General features: G+C 45.9%; 3 protein-coding genes across 4 annotated transcripts; 1 reads left to right on the forward strand and 2 right to left on the reverse strand.

The window, feature by feature from the left end:
* The first annotated feature begins 43 nt into the window (after positions 1-43).
* Positions 44-6037, forward strand: LOC123140144 (disease resistance protein Pik-2-like). The gene is made up of 4 exons (XM_044559881.1): positions 44-118; positions 367-1470; positions 2915-3661; positions 3990-6037. The coding sequence occupies exons 2-4, from the start codon at positions 436-438 to the stop codon at positions 5889-5891; spliced, it is 3684 nt and encodes a 1227-aa protein (XP_044415816.1). The 5' UTR covers positions 44-118; positions 367-435; the 3' UTR covers positions 5892-6037.
* A 1780-nt stretch (positions 6038-7817) lies between these two features.
* Positions 7818-10800, reverse strand: LOC123140145 (metal tolerance protein C2). Of its 2 annotated transcripts, none has more exons than XM_044559883.1 (9): positions 10317-10800; positions 10153-10192; positions 9556-9572; positions 8960-9048; positions 8764-8833; positions 8625-8663; positions 8387-8537; positions 8215-8304; positions 7818-8129 (listed from the first exon to the last, which is right to left on the reverse strand). In XM_044559883.1, the coding sequence occupies exons 1-9, from the start codon at positions 10736-10738 to the stop codon at positions 8028-8030; spliced, it is 1020 nt and encodes a 339-aa protein (XP_044415818.1). In that variant the 5' UTR covers positions 10739-10800; the 3' UTR covers positions 7818-8027. The 2 variants fall into 2 exon arrangements, with proteins under 2 accessions (XP_044415818.1, XP_044415817.1); XM_044559882.1 differs by having other exon boundaries at positions 9556-9632.
* A 2720-nt stretch (positions 10801-13520) lies between these two features.
* LOC123140146 (uncharacterized) lies at positions 13521-15953 on the reverse strand. The gene has a single exon (XM_044559884.1). The coding sequence runs from the start codon at positions 15660-15662 to the stop codon at positions 14121-14123; it is 1542 nt and encodes a 513-aa protein (XP_044415819.1). The 5' UTR covers positions 15663-15953; the 3' UTR covers positions 13521-14120.
* Between the last annotated feature and the right edge of the window lie 1984 nt (positions 15954-17937).

A 17937-nucleotide genomic window follows, 5' to 3' on the forward strand; every position in this document is an offset into this window, starting at 1 on the left:
AAAGCTTGCATATCATCTCTCTAGTGCGCTCCACTGCTTGGAAGGTCCCCAAGGAGGAAAGTCGCCTAGTCGCCGCGCGCGTCGACCCATAGCCGCCGTGACCGCTTCGTCGACTAGGGTGAGCTCATATTGTTTTCTCATTCTCGACTGATTTAATTCATCATCGCCTGCTAATATATGTGTGAAAGACTAGTATAGTAACCACTCTATGTAAAAGTCAGGCTGTCTTTCACACATATATTATTTGCACAGGTAGCCTTTTTATTTTGCGGAAATTTGCACTACTAGATAGTAGCACTCTCTACATATATTTTGCGGAGTATATTGTTTGCACTAGTAGCTAACAACTCTATTAATTCCCTCCAGCTGCTAATTAGCATACTCACCTGCCGGTTATCAGCCACAACCAATCCACGACTCACCGGCCGGTTAATCATGGAGGCGACGTCGCTGAGCGTTGGAAGGTCCGTGCTAAATGGAGCGCTTAGCTACGCCAAATCAGCGGTGGCGGAGGAGTTGGCTCTGCAGCTAGGCGTGGGGCGCGACCAGGCCTTCATCACCGGGGAGCTGGAGATGATGCAATCTTTCCTCGTGATGGCGCACGACGAGGGAGACGACAATAACCAGGTGGTGAAGACCTGGGTGAATCAGGTCCGCGACGTGGCCTACATCGTCGAGGACTGTCTCCAGGATTTCGCCATTCGTGTTGACAGGCAACCATGGTGGCGCACCCTGATACACCGGCACAATGTGGCAAATCAGATGAAAGAGCTCAGGGCCCAAGTGGACGATGTCAGCCAGAGGAACATACGCTACCAGCTCATCAAGGGCCCCTCAGATGCTGCTTCTTCTTCCTCCTCCAAGCAGCCAGCAGCTGACAAATCATCAACGGCGTTAGTGTTTGGCATCCATGGTGCCGCGGAGCAGCACAATCAATCAAACATGGATCTTTCCGAGCTCCTCATGGCCAGCTGCAAGGATGAAAACTGTGTCCTTGCGCTTGGGGTGATTGCCGTGTGGGGAACAAGTGCTGATCTCGGGCAGACATCCATCATCAGTGAAGTCTACGAGAATCAAGATGTCACAACCAAATTTCCATGCAGAGCTTGGGTTAGGCTGACACATCCTTTTGATCCAAAGGACTTCATCCAAAGCTTAGTGGAGCAGTTTCATCATAGCACATCAGTTGCTGCTATGTTGGAAATGGACCAGAAGGCGCCGCAACAACTAGCTCAGGAGTTTGATGGGTATGTGAACAAGAAGAGGTATCTGATAGTAATCAATGACCTATCCACCATTGAGGAGTGGCATCGGGTCAAAAGGTGCTTCCCAGACAACAACATGGGGTGCAGAATCATAGTGTCCACGCAACAAGCTGAAGTTGCGACCTTATGTGCAGGGCAAGGATACAACATATCAAAGCTCAAGCAATTGTCAGCTCACCAGAATATCTATGCTTTCCACAACATGGTAATATTATTCAACTAAACCTCTCCTCCTATATATGTACATCCATCATTGCTATTTCGATATGTTATTCATATATAGCTAGCATCTTATTATCAGTACCAGTCATATTAATTATTAGAGTAAATTACCCTTTCTTTTTTACCACCTTGTTTTATGTTTGTGACCGTTTTTATCCCATTTAACAGATTTTAGCGAAACGTGTGCCACAAATTACACACATTTTCACATTTTCCTGCTGACTGTACCTGCCATATCGACGATTTAGTTTGCTTTCGGTGTTCCATCTGTTTATTACAGAATCAATCCAAACTGCCATTAGCCTGATCGAGCTCACTCACTCTACCGGGAAGACCGCACCCTCCCACCCATAGTTAAAAAAACGAAACGGCAACCAAACCAGTGAGGCTGTCGGTCCGTGGTTTTACTGGTCAGATGGCTGGTTCATCAGTTCATTTGTGACAAAGAAAACAAAATCTTTAAGGTAATTTTTCAAACATTTGACCTCGCATCAAATGCACGCACATAATAATTGATGTAAATCATTAATAAATCACAAATTGTTATTAGCCTAATTGATTATTGGGCCTTTAGCATACATTGTCTAAAGGTCAGGTGTTAGATTCCTTGTCGAGGGGCTGGCAGGATCCAGAGGTTGGTAGTGACATCTTATATTTGCCGGAGCTAGCACCTAGGTGCCCCTCCCTCACTCGCCGACTGCGAGAGCCACCACGTGTAGCGGCAAGAAGAGGACAAGGTGCGGTCTTCCCCGACGTGGTCCGGCTCGGCCAGGTGCGCCACGACCATGTTCGGCTGGGTCCGGTTCGGTTCAAAAAATCAAACAAATAAATAATAAACTAAATTGAACCATTGAAGTGACATGCAAAGTCAACAAAGAAACAGAAAAGGAGGTAATTTGTGGCACAAGCTTCGCTAAATTGAGTAAAAATGTGAAAAATCTGCTAAATGGGTAAATAATACTGTCACAAACGTGATATGATATTGGGGGTAGAAAATAGAATTCACTCCAATTATTTAAGTACTTAACAAGATATTTAACGGGTTTCTGAAAAATATATCGTATGAAAGTAGTAATTCATCTTTATACACCTAATCAATAGCTAGACAAAAACAATATTACTACTGCTTTTTTGGCCCGTTATGTGCATGTGGTAAATAAAGTCCTTTTTTTACACCTTGATTATTTGACTTGGATGAAGTTGTTTCATCGGATAAAGCATGGGAGTATGTTGCCTTAATTTCTGAACATTATAAATTTGTTTTAGTAAAAAAAAATAGACTTGCCAGATGTTCCTCTACTTCCACTGCATGGGCTCAGAAAGGTTGGGATTATCTACTATGTGAACATTTAATTATAGAACTATTTTTAGTGAGTGGCTAAACCATTGTCTTCAGCAAAGTGGCTGAATGGTGCTCCCTTGTGCAGCGCTCAGAACATGAAACATCAGATTTAACTGGGACAAGTTCATGCTCAAAAGGAGACACTATCAATAGTACTGACAACTCAGCAGTGCCTAATGGTGAGATAACTGAGGATTTATCTGCAGACGGTGTTGATGGAAAGAGCCTCACTTGGAACAGCATAATGGAATCTCGTATTGTGGGGCGAGCTCAAGAGAAAGAAGATATTATTATTAAACTAATACCTCAAGAAGCCACTAAGAAGTTTCAGGTGATCTCCATTTGGGGAATGGGTGGCCTTGGGAAAACCACTCTAGTGGAAGATGTGTATCAAAGCAAAGAACTCAGTGACAAGTTTGACAAGCGCGCTTGTGCCACAATTTTGCGTCCTTTCAGTCTTGTAGAGCTCCTTAGAAGCTTATTTGTGCAACTTGACACGGAAACTTCTGAGAAGAAGGCTGCCGTGGGTTTACCTGCAGGCCAAAGGAAGAAATTACCATCATCAATGACAATTGCTGAGTTGGTCAAGGAGTTAGCAATACTGGTAGAAAAAAAGAGATGCCTTATTGTTCTTGATGATGTATCATCTACTGCAGAATGGGATCAGCTAATACAACTAGATAGTTTCCTTATGATGGAAAATACAAGCCGAATCATAGTCACCACAAGGGAGAAGAGTATTGCTTTACATTGTTCAGAGAAGAGACAAGAAAATGTGTACAAGCTCAATGATCTAGGGTACAAGTATGCACGTGAGCTATTCATTAAAAAGGTAGTTGCTATATACTTTCGTGCAATTGTTCATATTCGAAGTAAATTCATGCCTCCTGTAATATCATGTGAAACCTTATACACATGCCTTCATTTGTTTAGTCCAATATGCATATCAAACAAAATTTGAACAACATAGTAAACAAAATAAGAAAAGGCAAGTCTGTCCAGCCGTGTACATATGCCACTGCATGCATGTGCGCCTGGATCAGAAACACACCATGTACTGGTTATTTTAGAAACAATCCAAGGTTGTGGTGTTCGAATTGTATGTCGTTTAGTTGTTAGAGTACTAATATATGTAGAGCTATGTATTGTACAAATTTCAGGTATTTAAAAAGATTGTAGATTTGGACAAGCAATATCCACAGCTAGTTGAACCAACCGAACTGATTCTGAAGAAGTGTGGCCAACTACCCCTTGCAATAGTCACCATAGGTGGCTTCTTGGCAGACCAGCCAAAAACTTTCATTGAGTGGAGGAAATTTTATGATCACATCAGTGCTGAGATGGAAATGAATCCAGAGCTTACAACCATAAGAACCGTCCTTATGAAAAGCTATGATGGTCTACCCTACCACCTCAAGTCTTGTTTCTTGTATACATCCATCTTTTCTGAAGACCGTAAGCTTGACCGGAGACGCTTGGTGCTTCGGTGGACTGCAGAGGGGTACTCAAGGGAGGTGCGTGATAAGTCAGCGGAGGAAGTGTCAGATGGCTACTTCATGGAACTTATAGGCAGGAGCATGATACTGCCATCTCAAAAATCATTTCATAGTATAAAAGGAATTGATTCCTGCCAAGTCCATGACCTCATTCGTGAAATAAGCATCTCAAAATCTACGGAAGAAAACCTTGTTTTGAGACTAGAGAAAGGTTGTAAGCTGAATAGCCAGCAGGGCAATGCACGCCATCTTGCTATAAATGGCAATTGGGAAGGAGAGCAGAGTGATTTTGAGAGGATGGTGGACATGCCCCGTGTACGGTCAGTAACAGTTTTTGGGAAGTGGAGGCCATTCTTCATGTCGGTGAAGATGAGGATGCTACGAGTTCTGGACTTGGAAGACACGACAGGTCTTGTCGATCATCATTTGAAGCATATTGGGAAGCTTCTTCACCTAATATACTTATCTCTGAGAGGATGTGAAGATATTTATCACCTGCCAGATTCAATTGGTAACCTGATGCAACTGCAAACACTTGATATCAGAGGTACCTCCATAGTGATACTGCCGAGAAGCATCGTCAAGCTTCGGAAGCTGCAATATCTTCGTTCCAGCAACCAGCTTACATGGTGTCTTGGACCGATAAGCAACTCTGATTCACATCCTTATTTGAAGACATGCGTGGGTTTTTGTATTGGATGTTGCATACCTCGGGAAGTAATACAAACAGATGGCTGCAACAGGCGTGATGTATGCACCTTCACATGGTGCGCGGCAATCCCTTTTCTGGTGGGAGGGCATGGCAATGATGTTGGCGTGAGGGTGCCAAGAGGGATGAGGAGAATGAAGGCCCTGCATACATTACAGGGTGTGGACCTGGTCGCGTCCGGAGGCATTGCTTTTCTGCGGAACATCAAAGGAGGACTCATGGGCCTGCGTAAGCTAGGAGTGGTCCGCCTACAAGAGAAGCATGCTTCAGAGTTTTGTGCTGTCGTTTCCAGTCTCAACCTCCTAGAGTCATTGTCAGTGACTTCAGAGCGTGGACACGATTTGCTTCTGGGTGGCATTTCCTCGCCTCCAACTAACCTTCGGAACCTCAAGCTGGTAGTTAGAAGGTACTCCATGGAAAGCATGGCCAAATTGCCGAAATGGGTCAAGAAGCTTGAGAACCTTGTAAAGTTGAGGATCGAATTCGCAACATCTGGCCAAGAGGAGCAGGATGCTGCTATAGGAGCCCTGGGGAATCTACCAAGCCTAGCAGTTCTGCGTCTGAAGGTGTTTGCTTTCAATGGTGAAAAACTACATTTTGGGGCGGAGGAATTCCGGAGCATCGTCGTGCTGGAGCTTGAATTCACAGAGAACACAAGGTTGGTTGAGTTTGAGGAGGGAGCAATGCCCAAACTCCAGCAGCTTCTCCTCCATTGTCCGGATATCAGGACTGAGTTTCTTGGAGTGGACTCTCTCGGAAGCATCAAGGAAGTAGGGATCACCGAGCATCTTATCACCGAGGAGTTGCGGGCCCAGGTCGCATTGAATAGAAACAAGCCAATCCTGAATAAATTATAAGCTCTCTCTCTTCATGGCAGGGCAGGCATCTGTTGTAAACGTATTTGTATTATTATTTTTTCTGTATCTTAATTTGGTCGATACAGTATGGGTACATGTATATTGTCATGGGTAGGGTAATACTAATACATGCATCCTTTTTATTCTGTTTGCAGTGTGCTTTATATATATATATATATATATATATATATATATATATATATATATATATATATATATATATATATATATATATATATATATATATATATATATATATGACGCCAGTTTGGGACACCTAGGTGCCTGGGCACCTCGCCTAGCAACCGTTGGATGACTCTAAGATGTGTGCATGTATAATTAGTATTATTATTAATGGGTAAATCTTATTAGGTAAGAATTATTAGTTGCTATAGACACTTAATACCCGCCCAGATTATATAGGATAGAGAAAATTATTAATAAATGGTCATGTTTTAAGTCTATGCATGCCTCATCGTACGTGCACCTTTTTGCATATAATGGAGGTCATTTTTTTATGCGTTATGGTTAGCCTTTCTCTCTTTCTTATATATGCTATGCTTTATCACCGAATTTCTAATATCTTGAATAAATCACTAGGTATATATGTACATAGTCCAAAATATCTTAGGTATGTTTTGTACTCGAAATATGTTGGGTATATATTACATACCCATACGTCACGTAGCCGGATATATATGTAGCCATATTTTACTTTACATACGTCGACTGGGTATGTACAATATTTTTGAAGCTTTTTGCACACAATTGAGTATATAAGTGTGCAAATACATTGGGTATTTCCAGTTGAGGTATATACGTCGACCGAGTATGTACAATATTTTCCTACTTTTATTCATATAGCCAGTTATATACGTCGACCGGGTATTACAATATTTTCGTCAGTAGGTATTGAATACCCGTATTGGATAGTTAGTAAACAAAAATAAAATACAATGAGTAAACAAAATAAATTCTTGGGTATATACATAACCGCGTATGTACATACTTTCGTTACTAAATATAAGATACCCATTTTAGACATAGGAAACAAATAAATGTAATAGTTGAAAAAACAAATTATTGAATATATATATATATACCTGTGTATGTATATAATTTCGTTGGTATGTATTAGATACCCATATTAGATAGTTAGGAAACAAAAATACGTGTATTAGATACCCGCATCAATTCAAACAAAGTCAATATTAATATGTTTTATTGTATGGCAAGTCTTGCATGCCTAATAATTAGAAAAAATAAATAAAATGTAAGTAGGGAAAGTCTTGCATGAAGAATAGTTAGGAAACAAATTAAATATACCACGGTTGCCGTGCCCCATCTATTTTACGGTGTACAGAAGTATGGGTACTTCTGTACCCCTTGCACACGGGCAGTCGCAGCCACACCTGCAGCGAGGCTTGACGGGGCAGAGGAAGATGAAATGCGAAGACCACCAGGACAGATACTCGAGGAACAAGGAGCAGAAGGCGAGCTGGACCTGCCCCGGCAACACCCTTGCCGGGGCAGCCTACGCAGCACCAGCGAGCCCATCACCCTTGGGGCTGAGGGTTCTGACAGCATCGACAACGTTAAGACCAAAATTTGGAAACGCATGCGAGCATGCAGATCTTCATAGAGATTGACAACCTATGGGTCCACGTGGAACCAGAAGACGAAGACCCCCGGCAAGACCCTTGCCGGGGACGACAAGGCCTGATACATCTGATTGATGAGTCCTGTGTTTGTTTACGTGTTTCTGCTACCACTTATGTACTAATGCTAATTATCTACTCCCTCTGTCCAGAATTACTTGTCGAGGAAATGGAATGATCATCATCATACCGTCATAATACCATGCTAAAAGCTTCAGCACATGAATAAATTGCGATTTCACAACAATATTCAAATGACGGTTGGTGATATCCGTAATCAGAGCAAGATTTGAATTCCGCATGCGGGAAAAAACCCCGTCATGTATGTAATTGTTGTATTCCTGTTTCACAGCACCAACTGCCACAGCGAGTACACTAGTAGCATAAACAAACAAACACAAGACAGCTTCCAGAATTTCTTGGTCTATTTTCTACCACGTAAAAACTAGATCCACTAGACAAGAAAAAGTATCTGTATCTAAGATTTTTTGGTCTGGATGGTCAGGTCATGTATCCCTAGATCCTCGTACAGTCCATGCACGTATTCGAGCACCGATTGATCATCACTGCTATTCTTCACCTGCACACACACCCAATGCCCCACTTCAGTCATTCGAGCACTATCAGGTATCAACAAGTCAAGTTTGCTGAAATTATCTTGTTACCCTGATGGAGAGGCAACCCACGGCATGACCAGGCACAAGCTCCCAAAACCGAGCCTGGGATACCTCACAGACATCCTCACAGGCAGTAATCTGGAGAATGATACCTCAGCCGTGTCAAAGGTGGCGTTGCTAAACAAATAGCTATTCAAAAAAAGTAAGATAAGATGCTTACCTGTCTGCCGCACTTGATGAAGGCTGAAGGTGGCACGTTGCCAGGCGCAATCTGCAGCAGGACATTGCCCGTGGCTTTGAACAGAGGCATAACAAGCATGAACACCGCCACCGAAACTATTCCCAGGCACAACACCTCTGCGTTCTCAATCCTAACAACAGAAGTGCAAACGCAAAGTGTTTAGCCAAAACCCAAACGCCATCATAAAAGAGCAGAGGAAAGCTGTCAAAGGATTTACCCCAATGAAAGAAACCAAGAAGCTAGTATCAAGCCTGCACTGGAAGAGAGAGATACCAGATGTCAATTAAAATAGACGGGTACCAAAACAAAGATGCAAAATAAATTGAAGGAGAGATGCATCATGCCACTGTTTGTACCTCCGTACTGAATCTGCCAGAACATGTAAACAGATGGAGTGATGGTTCATATCCTCTGCTTTCCTGTACACTAACAACAACAGACAATGATATGTCCATTGATCAGTCTATTTTCAAATTATGATACTTAGCAAGGAGAAGATGTATATCCTGACAGATCTGCCAGAGACAGACAGGATACCAATCACTTGCATACCTATGTTAACACGAGCATAGCTCCGAAAGAACCAGACACCAAGTAAGTTGACCAAAAGGTTTGTGACTGCAGAAACAATGAGGTAATGCCTGAAACATATTTTTTATAAGAGAAAGAAAAAATATTAGGACAGCAAACAGTTTAGATTGATAGGCCGTGAATAAAGAAATAATGTGGTAGATGCAAGGGGACATAAAAGAACACAAAATTCACAGTTTCTCAGGGAAATAATGCAAGAGGTCACAGAAGTTGGACAACGGATCCCCAATCTTTGTGTATTGTTGACTATAAACTGTAGGTGCAATGCAATGGTGTTTTTGAAGAACATTGATCAATTCGATACTTTCCCTTGAGAACACAATTCAGTTACTCACAACGATGGACTGGATAAACCTAACACATAGTATCATACTAGTAAGTAGTAACACAGTACAAAATGATGCATTAGAGTGACTGGATTTGCATGAACAAGATGACCAGTTTCATCACATGGGAACATCATTTTTTCCCTCCTAACCTGTAAACACATTCGACAACCAACATAGAAAAGAATATTCTGACAGAGCCATCTGTCAGCATACATAAATGGCGCTTACTTGTGCTCAGACTCATCCTGCATAAATGAATGCAGCGATTCAACAGCCAAGGAGAAAGACAGGAACAGCAGGAACAGCTGTCTACATAAACAACCATATGGAGGCGGTCAAAACGTTAGCACAAAAAAGGTTAGAAAGGCCAGAAAGTGTGCCACTTAGTGCAAAGAAATTAAACAAATAATCCAAAGGCTCACTCATATAGTATGTAATGTAAAGGCATCAACAGACTGTTCCAGTTTTGTGCGACAAGAAATTCTAGCTGTTGTTGCTGGCTTACTTGCTACATACAAAATTCATGTTTCCGCTGCCTTGCAATTGAAGCATATGTTTTTTATCATAGCATGGTGTTAAGGTGTTTGCATATGTGTTCTTGTTTCTATTCGACATCGGTATTGCCGAGAAAACAGGGGAGGTAAATTTAAGATGACCAGGACAAGAGGATAGTTGTGTTTGACAAACATATCACAACACATGTGATGTAAGTTGGACTTGGCAGCACTGCCACTTGGTTTTTGCTACTACTACATGATTTGTCTCCCTAAATAGACTCTATGCAAACAAGGATGTTAAAGAGGCGGGTTGGGTCGCGACGCTTACGGCATTGGTGAAGGCGGCGAGGACCTCCAATCTCTTGTACCTGCAGGATAGGATATGACAGGATAGCAAAGTCAGGAGCACGAATGGATCCAAATGAACTAAACTGAACTGAAATTCACTGTATCTGTATCCACTAGGCAAAGGAGCAGGCAGTGCAGGCTGACCCGTAGGTGTAGGTGGAGTCGGGCTTGGTGCGGGCGGCGGCCATGGCGAAGAGGGAGAAGGAGAGCAGGCCGCAGCCGAAGGTGAGGTGGAAGGCGTCCGAGACGAGGCCGACGCGCCCCGTGAGGAGGCCCACGGCGAGCTCCACGGCGGAGTAGGCGGTGTTGAGGGCGAGCAGGAGCGCCAGGCGGCGCATCGGGCGGGTGGCGAGCCAGCGGTACCGGACGTCGGCCTTGGCTGGCTGGGTGAGGGGGAGGGGCACGGGCATGGAGATGGAGGAGTCGGAGCGGGCGAGGCCGGGGCCGGGGGGGCGCGGGGAGAAGGAGGAGAAGGAGGGCTGGCGGGAGTAGGCCAGGCGGCGGTCGCCGCTGCCCACCACGCCGTAGTTGGGGTTCCATGCCCGAGGAGGATCCGCCATCGCCATCGCCGGCGCCGGAGCTGGAGAGGATGGGGAGTAGTAGATCCGGCTTTGGGTTTGGGTTTGGGTTTGATGGGCTTTCTACTTCGTTCGTGGGCCCAACCAGTCAACACCAAAGGTTGACTTGTCATTATTTGTTGATGAAAAACAAAATCATATTATAACATGGTTAAGAAGGAAAATCATAGGCAATTTTTTTTTCAGACACAGGGAGGGGACCGGAAGGTTCCTAAAACAAGCATACCGGAAGAGAGGGAACTGCCGTCAAGAAAGAGATTACGAGTAAGGTGGAGAGAAGAAATGTCGTGGAGAAGACAAGTAAAGAGAGGTAAAACAACGCGACGTTGAAGGATATATTATAGCATTAAAGAGGACACCTTCCATCATAACCTTTCTCTGCTTTTCTCCATCAGTATCTCTGCTCTTGTCTTCTCCACCGCATTGAAGGATGTACTATAGCATAGAAGAGGCCACCTTCTACCACACCACTCTCTCCTCTCGTCTTCTCAATCAACCTTTCTCTGCTCTTCTCCATCGGTCTCGCTACTCTTGTCTTTTCCACAGCGTTGAAGGATGTACTATAGCATTGAAGAGGCCACCTTCCACCACACCACTCTCTGCTCTCGTCTTATCAATCAACCTCTCTCTGCTCTCGTCTCCTCCATCCGTCTCTCTACTCTTGTCTTCTCTACATCGTTGAAGCATGTGCTATAGCATTGAAGATGACACCTTCCTCCATATCCACTGATCTACTCTCGTCTTCTCCATCCGTCTCTCTAGTTTTGTCTTCTCCACAGCGCTGAAAGCATGTACTATAGCATTGAAGATGACACCTTACTCCACAGCCACTGATCTATTCTCGTCTTCTTCACCAGCCTCTCTTTGCTCTCGTCTTCTCCACAACGTTGAAGGATGTACTATAACATTGAATAGGACACCTTCCACCACAACCACTCTCTCTCGTGTTCTCCATCAGCATCTCTTTGTTATCGTGTTTGTTCTCCATCAGCTTGTCTCCGTTCTTGTCTTCTCCATGGCATGTAAGGATGTCTATAGTATTGAAGAGGACACTTTCCACCTCAGACACTCTCTACTCATGTCTTCTCAATCAGCCTCTCTCTGCTCGTCTTCTCCACAACCTCTCTTCCCCAAACCTTACTCAAAATAGTAATTATGTCCTACCAATTTGCAAACATGACCTTGAAATGAAAGGTAAAAAAGCACTTTAGTCCTGCTGCGACAGATGACCTCACCAAAGCTATGGTTGCCACCATCTTCGTCATGTTCCTGTCCCTCTTCGGACCAAGGAGAGGGGGCTTCGCCATGGAGGTTGAAAAGGTGCTCGACGAAACAAATTCATTATTTGGTTTCTTGTTTCGACGACAAAGGTTGATGTAGTGGAAGTAGATTGGCCAAAGAGCTCCATCACGGCTTGCAAAATCCCATGTGGAGTCGAATTTGAGGCCCTCCACCCCGTTTCCTTCTTTTCGACACCATAGCGAACAAGAAACAAGGGAGAGAGTAGATGCAACATCAGATCCTTCGCTAAAGCGAGCTTATTGCCCGGGGTTCTTTCGCCAGATCCCCAAGTCCCTGCGGCTTCCCACCATGGAAATCGGCTGGAAGGAGGGAGATGAGCTCCTAACGCCACCTGCGAGTGCTGGAGCAAAGCTCCTCCACGACATAGCACTAGTCGCCTTCGAGGCAGGTCTAAACCTAAATGCTAACCTACATACACTATTCAGAGGAGCAGAATGTCGTCCTCTCTCATCCCCACCCTAGTCAGGTGGGTCCCCAAAGGAAGGGGGGGGGGAGTAGGCGACCCTCAAAGCGGCGGAGAAGAGGTAGAGAGGGGGGAGGCAAGAAAAATGAGGGAGAATCATATACAAATTGCTGAAATTACTAAAGGGGCCCCACACGAGCATCCATGTTCTTACTCCTCTTTGTTTTCGGCTAGAATTGATAGAACTTGGAGCATATTCATTTGAAGTTATACATTGGAGGTTTTCCATCTTTGTACAAACCCCGCGTACGGTTCGAATCCCGTCCCCCCATACTTACTGCAGTGACGCGTTTGACACATCTTGTTTTAGCGTTGTCCCGCCTAATTTTTTTACACTATACACCTCTCCCTTCCTTTTGTTTTCATCCCCGTCCTGACAGGTTGGTGAATGACGTGTTGTCGCACGAGGCGTAAGAGAGCGTCCCGACAAGTTTAATGATCATCAATGCATTTTACAGGAAGCGAAATTACCTTGTCTTGGTAGTCTAATTAGTATTTGTCGAAAAAAGTAGTCATAAAACTGGGAAAAAAGGAAGACCATCGAAGGAGCGGCGTTTCGGCTCCGAGGAGCATATGTTTTTTGGCGCGAAGAAAGAACTCAAAACAAACAGAAAAAGCGGCGTTTCGGCTCCCAGGAGCATATGTTTTTTTGGCGCGAAGAAAGAACTCAAAACAAGCAGAAAAGAAATTTAGAAACTTTTGATTTCTATTTTTACATGTTCACGGTAGCATCAGATGTGATTTTTGACAATTTTCATGCGAAAGGGAACATCTGTGCTTTGGTAGGGGAAAATAAGATGAAGTTCAGTGAAAAGTAAAAATCTACAGGTGACATCTAGAGTAGAGCATAATTAAATATCCGGAAAAAGGAAGGCCAGCATGTTGCTCATCTTGGTCTTCAGCTTGACCAGATGAAGTTTATGCACCTGTCCCAGTTCACAGCAGAGTAAATTCAAATAGCAAACCACAAAAAATTCAAAATAACAACGATAACGCGAGACCAGATTAAGAAACATGATAGCACGGTATGGATGGATACAGCAATAACAGAGTCATCATCTTAACAACAACATCTTAACAGCAACAACAAATCCATACGAGTATGTTACTACCACCTTGAGCAGCAGCTTAGCTTAGCTAGCTAAAACACTACAGGTTCCAGATATAAAGGACAGACCCAGTGCATAGAAGCTCCCACACAAGGTGGGGTCTGGGGAGGGATTATAGGAACCTAGTCTTACCCCTGCAAAGTGCAATGCAGAGAGGCTGGTTCGAACCCAGGACCTCTTGGCACAAGTGGGGAGGACTTCACCACTGCGCCAGGCCTGCCCTCTACAGGTTCCAGATATAGAGAACTCAAAATGGCAACAAACATATAACATCATCACCGACGCCGACAAACCACCGCCTCGGTCACGCGGCGTTTCAGTCCCCAAAACCGAAACGCGTCGCATGGCTTCATCTGCAAGTATGTACAGTAACAAACAACCAGGGAAGGAAACCCTTGTGCATTTTTCCACTGTCCATCTTCCATCTCCAAGCAGGAGCACACATCATCAGAGTCAGAGGCCTGCTTGCTCTGTTCACCGTTTTGTAGCTGGAGCATCAGGCCTGCTCCTTGCCCTCTTCCTCTCCACTTCCAGTAGTATCAGCCATCTCTGCATTCTTCTCTGAACCTGCACCGGCCATGTCCTCAACGCTCTTCTCCTGCTCCACATCACCCGTGGTAATGTCAGACTCCTTGACTGCATTATCAGCACCAGTGACGACATCAGCAACCGCCGCGACATTCACCATAGCATCCTCAACCAAGTTGCCAGCATCAGCTGTGGCATCACCCATCTCAGTGTCATTCTTCAGAGCATCCTCAACTGCGTTAGCAGAAGCAGAGGCAGCAACATCCATCTCAGTGTCATTCTTCAGAGCATCAGCGACTACATTAGCAGAAGCAGAGGTAGCAACATCCATCTCAGTGTCATTCTTCAGAGCATCCTCAACAGTGTCATCAGAAGCAGAGGCAGCATCAACCTTCTCTTTCTCAAGAAGATTAGCATTTTCAGCACCAGCAGCAATAGCATTAGAATTTTCCAGAGACTCAATTACAGCGTCGCCTGCAGCAACAGCCGCGGCATCAACGCCATTCTCCACAAGAGCATTCTCAGCATCAGCATTAGCCCTCTGCTGGAGGACAACAACAGCATTCTCAGCACCAGCATTCTGCTGGAGGACAAGAGCAGCATTGTCCGCGCTGCCAGCAGCAGCAGCGCCGTCAGCCCCAGCAAAGCGCGCCTCGATGGCTTCGAGACGGCGCCTCATGTCGCCGACCTCCTGCTCCATGAGGAAGAGCCTCTCCTTGAGGGTGAGGTTCTCCTCCTCGAGCCTGGCGACGTGCACGTCCTGGTCGTCCTCGAAGACGTAGGCGCCGCCGTTGGCCATCCCGCCGGGGTAGACCATCTCGAAGCGGCTGAGGTCGTGGTCGAGGCGGCGCTCGACCTCGACGTGCTCCTCGACGTCGCTGCCGCTGCTGGAGTCATCGTCGTCGCCTTCGGCGTCCCCGGGGTGGCGGGGGGAGGAGGCGCGGAGGCGGATGAGGCCCTTCATGGAGCCGTATCCGTCGACGCCCCACTGCTGCTGTGCCATGTCGGAGAGGCCCTCGCGGGAGGGGGAGATGCGCGGGGTGGGGAGCACGGCGGGCGTGACGGGGCTGGGGGAGACGAGCGACGCGATGCCCCCGGCCCGCTTGGCCCGGATGATGAAGGAGGTGGTGTTGCGCGGCGCCTTGGCCTTGTTGTTGCCGGCCTTGTTGGACTTGGGGAAGAAGTACTTGCGGCCGCCGCCGGCGTTGTTGGGGTTGTTGTTGCCGCCGCCGCCGGGGTTGTTGGGGTTGTTGAACCAGCGGCGGGCCTTGGCGCGGTTCTGCACCTGCAGGTCGCCGATGGCGGGGGGCTGGTAGGCGCCGCCGCCGGCGAGGTTGTTGTTGTTGTTGTTGGGGTTGTTCTTGCGCTTCCAGCCGCGGCTGGCCTGGGGCGGGGCGAGGAAGGGCTGCGGCAGCGGCAGCGGCGGCGGCGGCATGGCGTCGGAGGCGGCCGGCGGGGGCGGCGGCGGCCACATGGGGAAGCTCCGCGGCATCATCTGGCTGGGATCCATCGCCCTGGGTGTGTTTCTAGGGTTAGGGAAGGTTTCAAATCGACGGAATCGACGGTGGATCGGATCGGATCAGATCGGAGATTAATCAAGCAGGAAGAACTCGCGGCGGCCCAATCCTAACCCTAGCTAGCCGGCGAGCGAGCGAGCTTCCTCGCCGGAGTTCGACCGGCGGCGGTGGGTGGGATTAGCGAGCGAGCGAGCGAGCGAAGAAATCGAGGGGAAAGAAGAGTTGGCAGTTCCGTTTCGTAAATCTGTTCCTCGATTCGATTTCGATTTCGATTTGGGTTTCGATTTGGGGAATGGAAAACTGTGGGGAGGAACCCTGTCCGGGCGAATATATAGCACGCGTGGCCACAATGGACGGCCCAGATTCGATCCCACTCCACCAAACCTACCTACTTTTCTTTCTTTTTCTGGAATTTTGGTTGGGTTTGAAGTTTCTAGACAGCTTGTGAGCCTTCAAAACCTTTTTCATAACAATATTTGGTATTTTTTGTGCTTCATGCTGATGTATTATATTGGATAGGTAAACCCGGAATACTCTCGTTTCGTTTATTTATTTCCTATTTTCACCCACTAAACAAAGTTGCCTTCTACGCTTCCAGAATCCCATATTAGGCGGGAAACGACGTCGGTGTGGGCATCGACCGACATGGCACCCGTCAACTTGCTACCTCCGGAGGGGATATGTATGCATAGTGCGGAGCATGGAGATGTGGGCGATACGATGGATCTTGCCGGATACTCTCGCGGTGATGGGTGCTGACAAAGAGACTCGGTGACGACGAGATTTGAAATGCTACTATCCTATCCGTGCAAACTATGCACAAATTAACTAATGTGAGTTTGATTTGAAAAAACACACAACACAGAAAACATGACAACATAAACTACGGATGCCAACAAACCCAAATCCCAACCAATCGATTCCATTTCCATTGCTCCTAGCCATCCACTGGCGCTCTGTCCCTCTTCACTAGTAAGGCACACATGTGTATTCATTTACAAGCACAACAACCAAAGTACTGCCCCTCTCCCACCACCACCACCACCACCACCATATGCCACTATAAAGGTGTCGATGGAGTTTGAAATCTAGACCAACTCATAGCTATTTTGATTTGCTAGAGTGGGGTCGGCTGCCTGTGCATTTCTACTTGTCTCGTAGTTTTGTATCGAGTCGATCAAGCTAATTATAACGGGAAACTAGGGATTGGAGGCATCCAGAAAGATTCACGAGCAACTCTGTCAGTTACAACACTAACACAATGTAGTTGTTAACCCCTAATGATCGACTTCGATTTGGGGAATGAAATGAAGAAAACTGAGGGGAAGAAATTGCCCGGGATGTATATATGGAGGCACCGGGAGAATAGACGACCCAAATTCCATCCTAGTCTACCTATATGCTACTACTCATTAGAATGGTTATGTAATTTTGGTTGAAATTGAAGTTTCTAGAAAGCACAATAAGCTTCAAAGCCTTTTTCACAACAATACCGGTACATTTTGTGCTTCCTACTAATGTAATATTTATTTGGTAACAACAAAAATACACTTATTTTGTTTATCTTTTGCCCAAAATTGTTGCCTTTTATGCTTCTGTACTACCAGCTTAGCCAAGGAAACGACAATGTGTTTTCATCGAATAACAAAAACCGTCGAGTTGCTACCACTGTCGGTGTCAAAACCGGCGGATCTCGGGTAGGGGGTCCCGAACTGTGCGTCTAGGCGGATGGTAACAGGAGACAAGGGACACGATGTATTACCCAGGTTCGGGCCCTCTTGATGGAGCTAAAACCCTATGTACTGCTTGATTAATATTGATGATGTGTGTTACAAGAGTAGATCTACCACGAGAGCAAAGAGGCTAAACCCTAGAAGCTAGCCTATGGTATGATTGTTGTTCGTCCTACGGACTAAAGCCATCCGGTTTATATAGACACCGGAGAGGGCTAGGGTTACATAGAGTCGGTTACAATGGTAGTAGATCTACATATCCGTATCGCCAAGCTCGCCTTCCACGCCAAGGAAAGTCTCATCCGGACACGGGACGAAGTCTTCAATCTTGTATCTTCATAGTCTTGGAGTCCAGCCGATGATGATAGTTCGGCTATCCGGACACCCCCTAGTCCAGGACTCCCTCAGTAGCCCCCGAACCAGGCTTCAATGATGACGAGTCCGGCGCGTATATTGTCTTCGGCGTTTGCAAGGCGGGTTCTCCTTCATGTTCCATGTGTTTGCCAGATAGTGTCCGGTTGCTTCATAAATGCTG

This window comes from Triticum aestivum, chromosome 6B (assembly GCF_018294505.1).
Source record: "Triticum aestivum cultivar Chinese Spring chromosome 6B, IWGSC CS RefSeq v2.1, whole genome shotgun sequence".
Classification (NCBI taxonomy): Eukaryota; Viridiplantae; Streptophyta; class Magnoliopsida; order Poales; family Poaceae; genus Triticum; species Triticum aestivum.